This window comes from Antechinus flavipes, chromosome 1 (assembly GCF_016432865.1).
Source record: "Antechinus flavipes isolate AdamAnt ecotype Samford, QLD, Australia chromosome 1, AdamAnt_v2, whole genome shotgun sequence".
Taxonomy (NCBI): domain Eukaryota; kingdom Metazoa; phylum Chordata; class Mammalia; order Dasyuromorphia; family Dasyuridae; genus Antechinus; species Antechinus flavipes.
The window spans coordinates 687,098,537-687,117,170 of record NC_067398.1 but is presented as its reverse complement, the minus strand read 5'-3'; the positions used below and the strand labels follow the sequence as shown (position 1 = coordinate 687,117,170).

General features: G+C 35.8%; 1 protein-coding gene across 1 annotated transcript in view; it reads right to left on the bottom strand.

The window, feature by feature from the left end:
• TMEM132D (transmembrane protein 132D) overlaps positions 1-18,634 on the bottom strand; it is a 932,744-nt gene that overhangs the window by 281,914 nt on the left and 632,196 nt on the right. The window contains exon 4 of the mRNA XM_051972611.1: positions 16,192-16,375. Within this exon, the coding sequence (XP_051828571.1) occupies positions 16,192-16,375 (184 nt within the window). The remainder of the gene's footprint in view (positions 1-16,191; positions 16,376-18,634) is intronic.

Here is an 18,634-nt window from a genome sequence, read left to right as displayed (position 1 = left end):
ATTTATGGCAGCACTTTTTTCTAACAGAAAAAGTATTTATCAATTAGAGAATGACTACACTAATTGTGGGAAGTACATATCACGAAATTTTAATGTATATTAAGGAATAATGAACATGATGAATACAGAGGGGCATAGAAAACTTACATGAACTGATGCAAATTGAAATAAAGAAAACTAGGAAAACCATATGCACTGTGACTACATCAAGTAAATGGAAAGAAACATCATAAAACAAAGATTAATATTCTGAAAATACACATACACACACATAATCTTGACCTCAAAGAAAAGTTTTAAGAAGCTAACCCTCCCCCCAAAAATGCTTTGAAGATGTAGAAGGTTCATCAGTGTTGGATATACCATACAGAGTCAGATTTTTTTCAATATGTTGCTTGGTTTTCTTGTTTTTTTTTTCTCTTCTGCTTATTTTTCATCTCTTTTAAAATCTCTGTTAAAAAAGGATGGCTCAATAGGCTTGTGATGGAGAGAGCCATCTACACCTAGAAAGATTACTATGAATGTGAATCACAACATAGTATTTTCACTTTTTTTGTTATTGGTTACTTGCCTTTTTTTCTTTCTCATTTTTTCCCTTTTTGATCTGATTTTTCTTGTGCAATGATAAATGTGGAAATATGTTTAAAAGAATTGTACATGTTTAATCTATAATGGATTACTTGCTATCTAGGGGAGGGGTGGGAGGAAGGAAGGGAGAAAATTTTGGAATACAAGAGTTTGCAAGGGTGAATGTTAAAAACTATCTTTGCATGTATTTTGAAAATAAAAAGCTATTATTAAAATTTTTAAAGGGATGACTCAAGAAGGAGGAGGGAGGAAACGGGAAAGTATTAGCCATTTGAAAACACAAATAGCAATTTTTAAAAATCTCTTTTTTGTAAAAGAAAAGGCAATTGATTTCTGGGACCTACATTCCTTTTAGATAAATAGAAATCATCAAATGGTAAAATTTCCTGGGTTTTTTTTTTTTTTTTTTTTTTTTTACATTTTAAGAGAAGGTATAGTACACTGGAAATGGCACTCAATGTAGAATCAATAAGATATGAGTTCAAATTCTAACTTCCCTATTGCTTTTCTGTGTGATCTTAAGGGAGTATTTAAACCTCTCTAGTCCTCAACTGCCTCATTTACAAAACAAAGGAATTGAACTAATAAACTTTTAAGTTTCCCCTTAGGTTGAAATCTGTGGATTTGTGCCTGTGTGCACATGTACCTTAAGACAGTCAATTTAGTTCAGGGTCAGTCAATAAACATATGTAGCAGACACTATACTATGTACCAGTACATCTTAGATAGAAGCTATAAATGGACTAAGGATTGGACTCAGAGTTGATAAGGAGAGTAGACAGAAGTGCTTTTGGAAAATTACACTGTGTATTCGACGAATCCCAGCTTCTCACTTAAAAAGAAAAAGACCAACTTTTTTTAAACACAAAATTCTTTCCAGTGATTTTCAAGTGAGCAATGAAAGACTCCATTCTTTAAAGAAGAAGTGAATTTGAAGGTCACCCAAAGGACAAAAGAGAAGCACAAAATGGTCATGAACAAGAGTAAGATGATATAAATGGGGAAATGTGGCATAAAAAATGTCCGCAGAGAGCTGTATCATAAGGGAGAAAAAGTAGGTCAGTCACATGTTGGAAAAGCAAGATAACTGATATAATATTGCCTGTTGCTGCTCTGGTATCCTTGTAATATCAAAAAAAAAAAAAAATTCAAAGACTCTCAGCACATTGGATGAAGGATAGGTCGATATATTGTATCATGGATTCTCTCAACAATTCTATATTTCTGAGTCATAGATTATTTAGAATGAAGCTCCATTCACTGATCACCATTTTTTGCACCATATTTTCTTAGATTAGACCTTCATTTCCCCTACATTTCTGTGGTGCCCTCTGGAAGCCCAGTTCTATTGTTAACAGGTCATAAATCTTAGGTTTGAAGCTGGACAAAATTTTAGGATACATCGAGACCAACCCCTTTGCTTAACAAATGAACAAATTGAGGTATAAAGATGTAAAATGACTTGCCAGAATAATAAAGCCAGAAACTGGACTAGCTCTTCCTGATGCCAAATCCAGTGCTTTATCTATGTCATCTTCCAATAGAAAAGAAGCTTCTTAAGGGACTCTTTCATTATTCTCTTTACTTTTCCAACACCTAGAATAGTAGGTGCTTAGACAATTTTTGAATTGAATTTAATTGAATAGACTCACTGAACACAGGGAGGATCCAAAGGTTATTCTAGTGATCCCAAGGTTGATAGGTCCCACCAAGCTAGGAAGGATTCCTGTTTATCCCTTATGCATGATTGTATATCTTTAGTCCAAAGATTAGCCACCCTTCACCAGTATACCCTCATCCTCAAGCCAACACAAAGTAATGACTCGATTGGCTCCAGAACTTCTTAAAGACCATCTATGTCACAGAGAAGCTGCAATCTGCCAAGTAGAAGGTAGATCCACTTAATCAATCAAAACTCTTTGTAGTAATTAAGAATAATAATCATCATTTACATAGTGCTTTAAATTTGCAAAGTACTTTATAAATATCATCTCATTTGAATCGCACAATAACCCTGGGTACTATTATTATGCCCCATTATACAGATAAAGAAACTGGTTCTGTGAGAGATTAAATGACTTGTCCAGGTTCACACAGTTCATTAAGTGTTGGTAAGGCTAGATTCAACTCAGGCCTTCCTGATTACAGGTTCAGTGCTTTTAACCAATACATCACCTAGCTTCTTCTAAGGTATCACTTGGTAATTATATTTTAAAAGAAGTCTGCTATTTTCTTCAAGGCCCAGCTCAGCTGACAGTTTCTCTGTGGAACCTGCCATGTCCTCCACAGCTGAAAGTCATTTTTCCTTCCTTCTATTTCTCAGATTGCTTTGTATAGTCTTCTCCTTTTAATAAGGTTCTCACTGTCCTTGGTATCAGTGATCTATGTATATGCCTTCTCATTTCCCCTGCTCTACCATTCTTTTGTCAGAAATGAGAGCAAAAGCCATAACAAATCTATCTTTATATCATCGGCCTTTAGGAAGGGCCTTTGCTCAGAGGAAGATGTACATGGTTGATAGAGACATTGTGTGGACTTGGTATCAAAAAAGATCTGAGTTTTAAACTTGCTTTAGACTTTTATTAGACACAGCTTAGTGGTACTAACCTAGAATAAGGTACATTTGGGCAAAAATCCTGTCTTAAATAATTACAATGTGAGCCTGTATAGGTCATATAATATTTCTTAGACTGTTTTTTCATCAGTAAAATAGGAACAACAAGATTAACTACCTCACAAAATAACAACAATGACAATAACAAGTAGGTTCTATATCGCATTTGAAGGTTTGCAAAACATTCAGTCCTCATTATACCCCTGGGTAGTAGGTGCTATTCTTTTTCTAATTTTACAGATGAGAAAACTGAAGAAAACACAGGCTAAATGACTTGTTCAGGATCACATAGCTAATGAGAGTCTAAGGCTAGTTTTGAATTTGCATCTTTTTGACTCCAAGTTCAGCAGTCTACAATCCAGCACTGGGGCATCTAGTTGCTGTTATTGTTGTTATTGTGACAACTACATGAGGCAAATGTAAGGTGCTTTGCAAAGTACTACATAAAGTATATAAAGTAAAGTACTATATAAATGTAAGTAAATATTATTAGATACTTCATGAATGTTCAGTGAATTGACCATTGAAGCATTGGGAAACATAGAAATTGAACTTTGGCACAAACAAAATGGTATCCTGAGATTGGAGGGCATCTATGATGGATTGAAGCTTTGATTAGTGCCTTTTTCCTACTGTAAAATCATGGTATCACAGCTTTAAAGCTGGAAGGAATCTCAAATCATTTTGCTTACTTGCTCTTCCTACCCCTGCTTCATGGATGAGAAAGAAGAGGGAATGCAGCTTTCCCAAGATCCCACAGTGACAAACTAGGGACCTGAACACCATTTCTTTGACTAAGTCCAGACCTCTTCCAATTGTACCCTCCCTACTTCTTTTCCTTTCCGTCCAGGGAGTGTGGGTTAGAATTGGTTTCATAAACTTTGAACAACTAACTTCATGTAGTATTTTTACTTTAATTTAAAAGTCTCAGTGCTCACAACTGGAAATTCACGAAGTATCGATGTGATTTGGACCACATCTTTTTCACTCTCTGGGTCTGTTTTCTTATCTCTAAAATGAAGAGGTTGGAACATCATGGATTCTTTACCTTTTTTTAATTGTTTTGTAACATTTTAGTAGTTTTGTAAAGCATATAGACAATTTTTTTCTGAAAAATGTTTTAAATGCATAAAATAAAATAACCATTATATTGAAATAAACTTATCCATCCATCTACCAATATTTATCTATGTATCATTTAGATGTCTATCAATCTGTCTACCTACCTGTCTACTTAGTTATCCATCCATATCTATCTATCCATCTTTACTTCTGTTTCTATGCATCTATGTATTATATAATCTCTCTATGTTCCTGAATCCAGAATAAGTACTTCTGAACTAGATGATCTCTTCTAACTTTGACATTCTATGAATCTATCAGGGCTACTTCCTTCTAGCATATGTCCCACTGAATGGGCCTGGCCAGCTTGATGATAGACTGAGACTATTACTAATAGGAAAGGCAATTGGCCTGCATAGAGTAGAACCTAAGTCAAGGTCCTTCTTAAACATTAGCAGAGTTTAAGAACAACCATATGGATTTATCACATTTTCAAAGTGAATGATGATATACAAAACACTTTTCTTTCAACTCCCACTGTAAGTAGGTGGTATAAATATTCACAGAACCTCAAAGTTGAATGGATCTGAGAGGTATCTAGCCTAATCCACCTTGAGTGGACATCACATCTTCACTGTAATATATTCAAGTAGTGGCTAACTAATTCCTGTTTGACGTTGTCCAATGAGAGGAAAGTCACTGCCTCTTGTAACAGTCCAATCCAATTTTGGAAAATCCTAATTATGAGAATGGTTGTTTCCCCCTTATATTAAATTTAAATTTGTGTGTTATAAAACTCAGTCATTGCTGTTAGTAGTATAAATTAGAAAATCTTATAAAGGGGGAATTAAAACAGATTCTTCACAAATTGAAATGACTTGTCCATAGTGGTCTAACATAATCATGGAAGTAGCATTTGAGTTCAAAATCTATATTATGTTACCTTTAGTCTCGAACTCCAGGATTCTTTGTTCCAGTAAAATGTGGAAAGAACCAGCAACTCCATATAGAAGAATACAAATCATTAGTGATTCTTTCCCTAAATGGAGAAAGGAAAATCTAGACAATGATCTATGGCCCTGGATAAATGAACTCATTAGATGAGTCTTGATCAGTATTTAAAGACCTTTTCTTCTGGGGTGGTTTTTTTGTTTTTTGTTTTTTTTTTTTTTTGCTCAGAACCCACAGGGTTTTATAGAGGAAACTTCTATTAATAGATTAAGATTACCTGGACATAGGAATCAGGGAAATGTACAACTTGTCATTGGCTAGGGAAAAAGACCAGTGAATTTCATTGCATCTTAGCTTAGAGGAAGAAAAAAAATTTTTTTCTCATATTAAAGATGAAAAGAAATACCACTTGTCATAAAAATTAGTTTGGAGCATAAGAGTACAACTACATCTTACTCTAGAGGTTTTTCCTCAGAGAAAATTATACCTTTTATCAGGTAATTTGGGACCAAGAGTCTTAACTGATTCTAACCCCTACTTGTGGCCATGAGTGATAAAAGCATCTTAACCACTTTTCTTTAAACAAGGGCAAATAAGTTTGTGTATTTAAAGGTCACACAAGGCAAACGACCACAAGGTAGTAACAAAAAGTGATATAAGGACACTCTCAAGGTCTCTCTTAAGAACTTTAGAATTGATGATGTGACATGGGAGACACTGGCAAAGGACTGCCCATCATGGCGTGCTCTCATCACAGAAGGTCCTGTGCTCTATGAGCAAAGCAGAATTGAATTAGCTCAGAAGATATACAAGATTCTCAAAGTTAGAGAGTCCACCCCAAATGTTCATAGAGACTGTTTGTGTCTGGCCCCTGTCAGAGCATTCTGAGCCCATATTGGTCTGTTCAGCCACCGTTGGACACTCCATAATTCGACTCTAACATAGTCATGTCATTTTGGTCCTCCTTGACAATGAAGGCTAACAACTAACCATATGCTGCTGTGTTTCAAATGAAAGAACATATGTAAGGTACTTTTTAATGAATGTGCTCTACATATTAATATTAATGTTGCTGTGATAATAAATGTATCCATAATTTCACTAGTATAGGGAACTCCCTAACAAGGCAATTCCATCAATACAGATTAGTATCTTCTCTTGCAACTTATAGCCTTAGAGAAGTCTGTAATACTAAGAGATTGTCAAGCCCATATATCATATCAACATGCATTTATTAAGACCTATCTATCAGGCATTGTGCTAAACTCTAGGGATACAAAAAATGAAAAACAATCCCTGATCTCACAGTGTAATGAGGAATGTTAAGTGACATGAACAAAGATAAATGTATTGACTTGAATAAAGATAAATATGTCAGGACATGTCCAAGGTAGCGCTTAGATCGAAGTTTTCCTGATTCTGAGACCAGCTTTTTATCTATTCTGTCAGAGTGAGTCCAACTCCCCTTCTTCCTTTTTTCCTCCTTTCTTTTTCTCCTATTCCTTCTCCATTTCTTCTTCATTACTCCCCATCCATCTCTTCTTCTTTCCACCTCTCCTTTTTTATTAAAATTGGGATGTTTTGTATGTAGATATGAGAAGAAAAGCTGTTTATATCTAAATAGATAATTTTATGTAACAGATAGACAACTGACCTTAGAATCAGAAAGTTGGAGCCCTACCTCTGACACATACTAAGAAGTGTGACCTTAAGAGAGTCACTTAACCTCTAAGGGCCCCAGATAACTCTCTCAGACTAAAAAATGGTATTGGTATCAATCCCACATTGATATCAACTCATTCTTCAGTCTCCTTTGCTGGGAAACTTTTCCAGATCACATCCTTTAATGATAAGTATCGTAGATGGTTTTATTTTGGGCATTCTTTTCTTCTCCCTCTATACTACTTCACTTGGTGGTCTCCCTAGCTATCATAGACTTAATTATCACTTCTATGCTGATATCTTCCTTTCCTTCTCTGACATCTCTGCTAAACTCCAATCTCTGAGTCCCTTTCAGATTTCTTGAACTGACTTGCAACATTTCTAAAGCTAAACTCCTTATCTTTCTTCCTAAAACTTTGTTCCCATCCTAAATTACTTTTTACTATCTAAGGTACTACCATACTGCCAGTTGTCCACTCTCCCTACCTGAGTGTCATGTTTGATTCTTCACCATTTTTCAGTCACCATATCCAACCTTTTACCAAGGCTTGTTGATTTTACCTTTGCAACTTTAGTCAAATTTACCTTCCGTTTCTCCTCGGATGCTACAACCAGGCTGGTGCAGGCCTTCATTACTATGTGCTCAAACTATTGCAATAACCTCTTGATAGGTCTGCCAGTCTCCCTCTCTACACTCCAGTTCACCCTCCAATCAGCCACTGCAGTCATTTTCCTAAGAATTGTTCCAACCATATCACATACAAACACCCCACTAACCACACCTCCCTACGCGCGCGCGTGCACACACACACACAGACACACACACACATCCATCCAGCATTTTCCCATCCTCTCCATGACCTATACATCTCTCAGTTCCTGGCATTTTCATTGGCTGTCCTCCATCCTTGGAATGCTCTCCTTCCCCATCTCTGCCCACAGAATTCCCAAGCTTCCTTTAAGTCTCAACTAACATCCTATCTTCTATAGGGAGACTTCACCAAACTTTCTTAATTCTAGCTCCTTCATTCTGTTAGTAATTTTCTATTTGTTCTGTACCTATAGCTTGTTTGTTCATCTTCGTTTGCTGATTGTCTAATCCATTAAATAGTGAGTTCCTTGAAGGAAGGGTCTGCTTTTTGCCTCTTTCTGCAAACCTTGTACTTAGCACAATCTGGTGCAAAATACATACTTAATATATATGCTCATTGACTGACTGACTGACAGTAGAGTCATCCCTCAAAGAATTCCTTATACCAATGAAAGCACAGGGGTAGTACAACTAATAACTGACATTCACAGAGTTTTGCTTTTTTGTTTGTTTGTTTGTTTTGATTTTGGAAGTCAATGGGGGTTAAGTAACTTGCCCAGAGTCGCACAGCTAGTAAGTGTTAAGTGTCCAAGGCTGGATTTTAACTTGAGTCTGAGACTGGATTTGAACTTGGGTCCTCCTGGCTCCAGGACCAGTGCTCTATCCACTTCACCATCTAGCTGCTCCCATCACAGGCCATTTCATTTGCTTCTCACAACAATCCTCTCTGCTAGGTGCTATTATTATCCCTACTTTATAATTGAAGAAATGGAGACCACTCAAAGTTAAGTGACTCTCCAAGAGTCACACAGCTAGGAAATATCTGAAGCTGAATTTGAATTTAAATCTTCCTAATTCTAGAGCTAGCATTTTATTTACTGTGCCACCAGAATCTTTATGGAGAAACAACTCCATAAAAGTGAAATGGTAAGTAATGGGTTCCTGCTACATAGAGATCTTCAAGGAGAATGGTCCTTTTTATTTGGGCTGTTTTATAGGTCAAGAAGAGATGAATTTTGATGTAGAGCCTTGGACTATGAGTCAGGAGCCTACCTTGGATACTTACAGTTATGTATCCCTGATCAAATTAGTTGCTTTCTCTCTCAATTTTCTCATCTATAAAATGGGAGTAATTATAGAACCTACCTTGCAGGGATGTTGCAAGGAGCAAATGAGATAATATATGTAAAGGACTGAATGAACACTAGCTATTAATAATATTAATGTTATTAGATTAAATGTTAGTAATTACATTATAATGGTAATGTTGATGACCACATAATTAGTATTATATGTGATATAATAAAATGTAATGTATAATAATTATATTGTTATAATTAATAATATTATTATAGATGATAGGACTAGATCACATCAGAGACCACCTTTCAGCTCTGTAATTCTATGTTTCTCAAGGGATATAGTAAGTTCCTATGACAAGAAGAAAATCTTGAAATTAGAATGCAGGCAATTATTATGCAAATGATATTGCCAGTTCATTTTCAAATGTCCCCTTTGGAATTGCCCCATTCTATTCCAAACTATGTGAACATGCATTAATTGTGTATCTATACCATGTCTTGTTCTGAGTTAGATATTAGCCAGTGTAGGAGAGGATATGACAGTATTTTCTATCCTCAGTATCCCAGGATTTCAGAGCTGAAGGGGATCTCAAGGCCTTCTAGTCAAAGTCCACCTATCCTTGAACAAGAAAATCTCCTATAATATCCTATACAAGTTGCCATCTTGTTTTTTCTTGAATCCTTATAGCAAGAGAGAATTCTAAACTTACCAGGGAGCTCATTCTATATGGACATAGGTCTAGTTTTTTCTTGGCATCAAAATCTAAATCATCTCTGTCTTTACAATTATTTCTGTTGTTTCTTGTTTTTCCCTTTGGGTTAAGTGGGACAATTCTCATTGTCTTCTTTTTGAAAAGCCTTGAAGACTATGATCATATCCTTTCTACCTCGAGTCTTTTCTTCTCTCTCCTTCATCCAATCCTAAGATTGCATAATAAACTTGGATATTCTTTTCTGGTCATTCTCTAACTTATTATTCTATATCTCAAAATGCGGTTTGTCGTTCGTTCGTATTGTTAAGTTATTTAAGTTGTATCTGACTTTTCATGATCCCATTTTAGTTTTTTTTGAGCAAAAAACACTACAGTGGTTTGCCATTTCCTTCTCTAACTTATGGATGGGAAAATCGAGGCAAAGAAGGCTAATGATGTACCCAGGCTCATACTGCTAGTATTTTTCTGAGGCCAGATTTGAACTTATAAAGATGAGTTTTCCTGATTCCAAGGCCAGTTCTCTATCCACTTGCCACCTTGCTGCCCCTGAAGTATGTTACCAAGAACTGAACAGAGAAATGGGGATATTATCTCATCAAGGATTTATTGAAGAAAAGGATTTATACCCATTAAACAATTAGAAAATAATTTTAAAAAACAGACTTTTATCTGAAAATAACTACTATTGATATAGGACTTCAAAAGGTTTTTTTTTTTCTGTTGTTTTAGTTTTTTAATATGGCACTTACTACAAATTGTATCATTCGCACCTTAGAGTTGCTTTGTGAAGTGGGCTCTATACATATCATTATCCACAGTTCACAGATAAAGACCTCAAGAGATTTATAATCTCTTCATACATATATAGCTGAGTGAGATCTTTGGGGGTCATCTAATTTAATCCTTTATTTTATATCATACATGAGGAAACAGAGGTTAAAAGATTTACCCAAGCTCACTTAGGTATTAAGTAGCAGAAGGGAGATTTAAATGTAATTTCTTGATGTTACTTAGGCACCTAAGCTGTTTGAAGTCAGAAAGATCAGAGTTCAAATTCTACCTCAGACACTCCTGGCTGTGTGACCTGGGCAAATCACTTATGTTCTATTTGCCTCAGTTTCCTCAATTATCAAGTAACAACAGCACTTACCTCACAGGATTGTTGTGAAAATCTAATGAAATACTTTAAAATACTTTGCACAGTGTCTGGCACATAGTAGGCTCCATTTATTTTTTTTAATATATTAACCTATTTCTTTTTACTTGCATTTATTTTTCTGAACTTCAGAAATAAAACAAACACTTCCATAATTGTCCATGAAACAGCAAATGCACTTAAAAGCTTGTTCTGCCTTTTATGATTTCAAATCCAGTGTTTTCTTTTTCCTTCATGGTTTACCCAGTGTTATAAAAGTAGAAAATTGTCAGAGGTAGTATCTGAGACCAGTGTTTCTCCTACCTCCAATTTCAGCATTTTTTCCCATAATACCATGCTGCCAGTAAATGCAGAGAGAGCTATGACTTGATAAAGGTGACTTAGTTTTGGAAGACCTATGTATGCTTTCAGAGTGTGGTATGCTGAAAGCACTTAATATATGCTCACTGAGTTGCAGTGGAATAGGAATTAGACTTGTTCTACTTGGTTTCCCTAGGGTGGAACTAGGAATAATTAGTAGGAGTTGCACAGAAGCAGATTTCCACTTAAAGTCAGGAGAGAAAAAAATCTTCCTAGTAATTAGAGCTATGTAAAAGTGGAATTGAGCTGCCTCAGGAGTTAGTGGATCTGCCCTCACCAGGGGGTTTTGAGCAATGACTGGATAATTGTTTGCTGGAGTGGAGGGGTATTGTAAGAAGGATTTTTATGCAGGTATCAGTTGGACAGAGAGCCTCTGAGGTCCCTTCTCACTCAGAGATACTGTGGAACAGCTGGAGGCAAAGAACAGAGTGGGGATATGACTCAGCACCCCCTACCTTCCCCACCCCCAGCCAGAAGAGAGAGAGACAGCCAGGAAACAGTATTAAAACTCATCAGAACAAAGGCGCTGAAGAAGAGCAAATTCAAATAATTACCTATTCAAGATAAATGACCTTGTCTCCCCCCGTAATGGAAACAGTAATAGCCCGAAAGGAGAATCAGTCTAGTCCCAGGTAGAGGGGAAATGTGGTGGCTTTAAAAGCATGCTAGTTAACAACAGCCAGTCCTCCTCATCCCTTTGCTGCTGTTCCAAAGCATACAATCACACCCCTAGCTCCTGTAATTAATGGCATAATAACTAACTTGCTGTCACTAGGCAACTGTCCATGGTCCTTTTTTATTGGAAGATTGATTTTGGGTTTTCTTTCAGCACTTCATAAGAGCACATGCCAATATTTTCTAATAAATGGTCTGGGAGGAGATAGCAGCCAGTCATCAGATAGGTCAACTCATGATTCACTTCTGACAATAAGGTAATTTTGTGACAAGAAATGGCAGGAGACACTGTATGTAGGTGAAAGTCCAGCATGCCCTATCATCTTCTGTGGGGTAATTCACTTGGCTTATTTGTTTTTCTGCAGTTTTCTTTTATTTGCATGGAGAGAGACAGAGAGAGAGAGAGAGAGACAGAGACAGAGACAGAGACAGAAATACATACAGAGACAGAGAAAGAGACAGACAGAAAGAGAGAGCGAGCGACAAAGAGAGACAGAGACAGAGTCAGAGAGAGACAGAAACAGAGATAAAGAGAGAGAGAGAGAGAGACAGAGTGCTATGTGGGATATCTGTGAGTCTGCTAATATGGGGCATTTTTGAATATGCTAATCAAACAATTATATTCAATCAACAGATAGAAGCTGTGGTATACTGAAAAGAGGGCTGTCCTTGGAGTCAGAAATGGATTGGATACATATAATACTGCTTCTGATACCTGTCAGTCTTTCAGCCTCTCAGTATCATTGGGAAGTTTTCCAACATTACTACAGTGCAGAACAACTATTGATCTCTATGGGGAGGAGTTTCCTTAAGGGGAGTTCTCTACAAGAAGGAAATTAGAAAACTACTTAAATAAATAATGTGCCCAGAGATGCTAAGTAATATAGACTTAAGAAAGAAGAGATGTTGGAAAGAGTGAATGGAAAATGTGGAGATTAGCTCTCTGTTAGTCCAATTTTAGATCTCAAGGAATACATAGACGATTTACTAGAGTTTGTTGACAGTTGAAACCACTATTGTCAAACATACTCATATTCAATTATTCAGTAATAACCTACTATGTGCCGGATCCTATGCTAGTGATGGGATACAAAGTCAGAAAAAGGAATCGTCTCTAATTTCACACTTTATATTCTATTGCCAAAGGTGCATGGACTTGGTGTTGAGGGACCTTAGATATTATTGAGTTAAGTTCCTTAATTTACAGTTAAAAAAACTGAGATAAAAAAGTTAACTGATTTTTCTTAGTAGACAGGATTTGAATCTTATTCTTTCCAATTCAATGTATAAAGCACTAGTCTTAGATTCAGGAAAACCTGAATTCAAGTCCAGCTTCAGACACTATCTAATTGCGTGATCTTGAGTAAGTCACTTATTCTATGCCTTAATCCACTGGAGAAGGAAATGGCAAAGGATTCCACTATCTTTGCCAAGAAAATCCCATGGACAATATTGGTTTGCTCATATACCCACTGGCATAGAGTCAGGCACATTGAATGACTGAAAACAACAATAACTCTCTGACTTGAGATTTAGCTCTCTATCAATTATTCCAGAGGTGTCAAACACCTGAGCTGTCCAAATTAGATTAAAATGTAATCAGGAAATATTTACCAAAATAAATAAAATAAAGCAAAATACAGATAACATTGCATTTTGTAACTGTCAATATACAGCCTGCAGGGATCCTTACCTATAAATTAGTGGCTCTTCTTTCTATTTTTTTTTGTTTGTTTGTTTTTGTTTTTTTTTTTGTTTTGTTTTGTTTTGTTTTTTGCTAAGGCAATTAGGGTAAGCGACTGGCCATAGGTCACACAGACAGGAAGTGTTGTGTCTGAATCCAGATTTGAACTCAGGTCCTCCTGACTTCAGGGTAGTGCTCTATCCACTACACCAACTAGCTGCCCCGCTTTTATTTTTGACATCACTATATATATATCACCCATCACCACATGCTTCCATCTTACCATCAACCTTGGATATCAATGTTATTCTCATGAAAAAAAGCTGTACAGGCAGCCACAATCTAGAAATTAAAACCTACTCAGTATTACAGAATGATCACTGTGATCTGAGGATGGTTGGTCTATGTGGTCTTATGGGAGTTAAAGCCTTTTACAAATGTTCTAGTCTTGGACAAGCTAATCCTAAGAATCTTTGAATGAACTCATTGTGAGTAGATGAGATAATGTATCACCACATGAACTGTTTGAACTATTTTGTTGTATGTATACAGGTACACTTATAGACACATCATTCCTTCTAGAGAAGGGGAAAGGCATTTATAAAGTACCTACTATATGCCAAGCATGCTGCTAAATGCTTTACAAACATTATTATCTCATTTAATTTCTAGATGATAGATTCTTAGACTTATTTTGTCTTTGTCTTTGTCCAGAGAATCCATAAAATAAAATACATAGCATTACAAAGGAAAACAACCCTATTAAAATATAATTTTTTTTTGTAAAATCTATGATTCTTGAGTTAAGAATACCTGTTCTAGACATCCCTATCTACCTGTCTCCCCCTTTCCCTTGGGGGAAAGAGTGCAATCTGGTCCAACTATGTCAACTATTCATCTTGTAGTCTAACTTAAGGCTTTTCAAATTGTTTCCACTTGTTATTCCTCTTCTTTTTTATAATATCTTTTATTTTTTCCAAATACATACAAAGATAGTTTTCAACATTCATCTTTGCAAAACCTTGTGTCCTAAGTTTTTCTTCTTTCCTTCCCCTTTCCTCTCTCCCCCAGACAGCAAGCAATCCACTGTAAGTTAAGCATGTGCAATTCTTCTAAATATATTTCCATATTTGCCATGCTGTGCAATTAAAATCAGATCAAAAGGGGGAAAGTCACAAGAGGAAAAAATACAACAAGCAAACAAAAAACACCACAACCAAAAAAGATGGAAATGCTATGCTTTGATCCACATTCAATCTCCATAGTTCTCTCTCAATGAAGAGAACTCTTTCCATCACAAAACTATTGGAATTGCCATGAATCATCTTATTGTTGTAAAGAGTTGTCCTAGATAAACATTTTAAGTGTCTTCTTTTTTATTATTATTAAAGCTTTTTATTTTCAAGATATATGCATGGATAATTTTCATCATTCACCCTTGCAAAACCTTGTGTTCCAATTTTCCCCCCTCCATTCTCCCTGTCCCTCTTCTAAATGGCAAGTTATATGTTAAATGTAGGATTTTTCTACACCATATTTCCATAATTATCCTGCTGTATGTGAAAAATCAGATAAAAAGGGAAAAATGAGAAAGAAAACAAAATGCATGCAAACAACATCAAAAAGAGTGAAAATGCTATGTTGTGATCCATACTCAGTCCCCACTGTCCCCTTTCTGGGTGCAGACAACTCTCTTCATCACAAGACCATTTTACTATCTCTTTAACCCTGAGATATTTTTACATGACTCTGAGTACATAATTATATAAAATCAAACATTTACTGATAATAAATCATAATTTTGTGATCTCCATATTCAGGTATGAGACCACATATGGGATCAGGACCTACTGTTTAAGAAGCTGGGCCAACCAATGACTGGGAGAAAAATTCCTTTCTCTGTTTTCAGCCTACCTGGTTTAGGTATCAGTACCATGTCTGTGTCATAAAAGGAGTTTGGTAGGACTCCTTCAATCCCTATTTTTTCAAATAGTTTATATAACATTGGAGTTAATTGTTCTTTAAATGTTTGGTAGAATTCACATGTAAATCCATCTGGTCCTGGGGATTTTTTCTTAGGGAGTTGATTGATAGTTTGTTCTATTTCTTTTTCTGAGATGGGACTGTTTAGGATATTGACTTCTTCCTCTGTTAGTTTGGGCAAGCTATATTTTTGGAGGTATTTTTCTATTTCATTTAAGTTGCCGAATTTATTGGCATAAAGTTGGGCAAAGTAACTCCTAATTATTGCTCTAATTTCCTCTTCGTTAGTGGCGAGTTCTCCCTTTTCATTTTTAAGACTAACAATTTGATTTTCCTCTTTCCTTTTTTTAATCAGATTTACTAAGGGTTTGTCTATTTTGTTGGTTTTTTCATAGAACCAACTCTTAGTTTTATTAATCAATTCAATAGTTTTTTTACTTTCAATTTTATTGATCTCACCGAAAAATTCCTTTTAGAAACAGAAAATATACTCCTGATTCCACACACAGTTCTCCTTAGAGAAAAAAAAAATCAAGCAGTCTATATGTCTTCCTTTCCTTTGATGACTTAAATATGGTTGTATAAATCACTAACAATTCTTAAATTTGGATTGGAAGCTTGGAACTATGGACATAGTCACAATGGAATAGTCATTTTTTTAAAAAAGGAGTCATAATATTTAAGGTCTTGGTTCATGGAGGCTGGGATATTTCCCCTACAAAACAGTAAATCATCCCCACCCTCAAAGAGCTTACATTCTACCTTGGGCATATAACACACAGAGAGAAATCAATTCCAAGAACCCTATGTTTCTGAGAATCTGGCTCCCTCTTTGCAGATCAACCCTTACCATAGCTAGTGGGATGACTCCAATCAAATCCTTCTGGCTCACATAGATTTTAGACACCCCCAGGTCCGAGGTAGTCTCTCCCGGGTATTCAACCTGCCATGTGACTAGCTGCGTGGCTGGTAGGTCACTCAGCTCTTCAATTTCTATATCGATCTGCATGACTTCATTGGATTGACCATCCGCACTAGAAGGAAAGATAAAAGGAAAGTCATGATGAATCATCAGGGGCTAATTGGGGGTTTGTATAAGTGACATCATGGTGTCTGTGTGTGTTTGTGTTAAAATCACTTTTTTATGAAATACATACATATATATATATATGGATAGATATACACACACATTCACATATACATATACACACATACATACATGCATATATATATATATATATGTGTGTGTGTGTGTGTGGGGGTGTGATTAACCATAAAATCAACCATACAGTACATTTAGAGTCATAATAAAGAAATCATAGCCAAATCTCACAATCCTCAGTTAGATTGTCTTCCTGAGAGCTAGCATTTACATTAGGATAAACTTAGGAAATAACAGTAAAAACCCATTCATGAAGTTTAAGGATGGGAACATTTATTTTCATATTCTAGGGAGGTATCATCATTTTCTTTATTCTCTTCCTTCTCCCATATTCAAATAGTTGTCAAGTCTTATCAGTTCTAACCCTTTAAATATTTTGCATCAATCATCAATCACTATAATCACATTCTCTTACTTTTATTACTCTATGACAAATTGTCACCTCTTATCTAGACTACTGCAATAACTTCCCAGCTAGTCTTCTTGATTCAAGTAGCTCCCTTCTACAATCTATATTCCATTTAAATGATCAAATAATCTAAAAGGCAGGAGTGGCCATTTTACTCTTCTACTCACAATTCTTCAAGGATTTCTTTGCCTTGAGGACAAAATGGAAATTTTTTTCCTTGGCATTTAAAGATGTCCACTTATCTTCCTAGATTTGCTTCATGTTATTCCCCTTTATGTACTCAATGCTTGTTAATCTGTTCTGTTAGCTATTAGCTAACAAACACGTCAAGTGAATTTTCCCAAAACATATGATGTACAGAATTCCATTTCCTTCCTTAATGTCTTTGCACAGGTGTTCCCCTCCCTCTGGAGTTCACTGCTTTCTCACCTCCACCTCTGAAGAGCTTCTTATATAGGATAGCCAAAGTGCTACTCCACTAACTTAACAATTTTTTTCTGACCTAGACTGAGTGATTTGACCTTCCAGGTCAAAAATCAGAACAAAAGGGAAAAATCATGAGAGGAAAAACAATAGAAAAACAGGGGAGGAAATGAATATATCATGTGTTGATTTACATTCTGTCTCCATAGTTCTCTTTCTGGATGTAGATGGCATTTTTCATTCAAAATCTGCCATACTTGATCATCACAACAAACTTGCTATTGCAGCGTACAATGTTTTCCAGATTCTGCTTGTTTCGTTCAGCATCAGTTCATGTAAATCATTCCAGGCCTTTCTAAAATCAACTTGTTCATCATATTAGAGCAATAATGTTCCATTATTTTCACACATCATAAATTTTTCAACTGTTTTGCAATCAATAGATATCTACTCATGTTCCAATTTTCTGCTGCCACAAAAAGAGTTGCTACAAACAGTTGTGCATCTGTGGGTCCTTTTCTCTCTTTTATAATTTCTTTGGGATACAGATCCAGTAGTAACACTGGTGCATCAAAGGGTATTCACAGTTTTGTAGCCCTTTGGGCATAGTTCCAAATTGCTCTTCAAAATGGTTAAATCATTTTGCAACTCTACTATTAATGTATCAGTGTCCCAGTAATCCCACATTCCCTCCAACATTCATAAATTTTTAAAGTATTTCATAACTGTATTTCAATCCATCTTGTTTCATTTGTTATTATATGTATTTATTTTATGCACTAAACATTAGTCTGAGAAAGAATCCATCAACTTCATCTCAATGTCAAAAAGGCATTATACAGAAATGGTTAAGAATCTCTGCATCAGATGATTGCTTCAGAAGTCCCTTCTATCTTGGGACTGAAGATGCTATGATCCATTGACTTTCTCATGGATGCTACTTCCAGGGGCTACTTCATACTTTTTTCTGGGCTTCACAGATATTCTTTGAGGTCTGTGATGAATCTCATGCTGTATGTATACAATTATTAGTCTAGAAAGTCTCCTCTGGGCATTTTCAGTGTTTAGTTTCATCTTGATCTTAATTCTACTTTTTCTAGGATGAAACCCCACCTCCATCCCCATTACACTATACTCCATCCTCTCAGGTAGAGTGGAGAAGTGGGTACCAAATTCCTACATATTAAAGTCTACCTGCCATGTTTAAAGATAAAAAAAAATGACAGGCTTGAAATGTTTAGGAGTGGGGTAAGCTAGGACACAGGTCATAGAATAATAATGGAATCATAGAACATTACA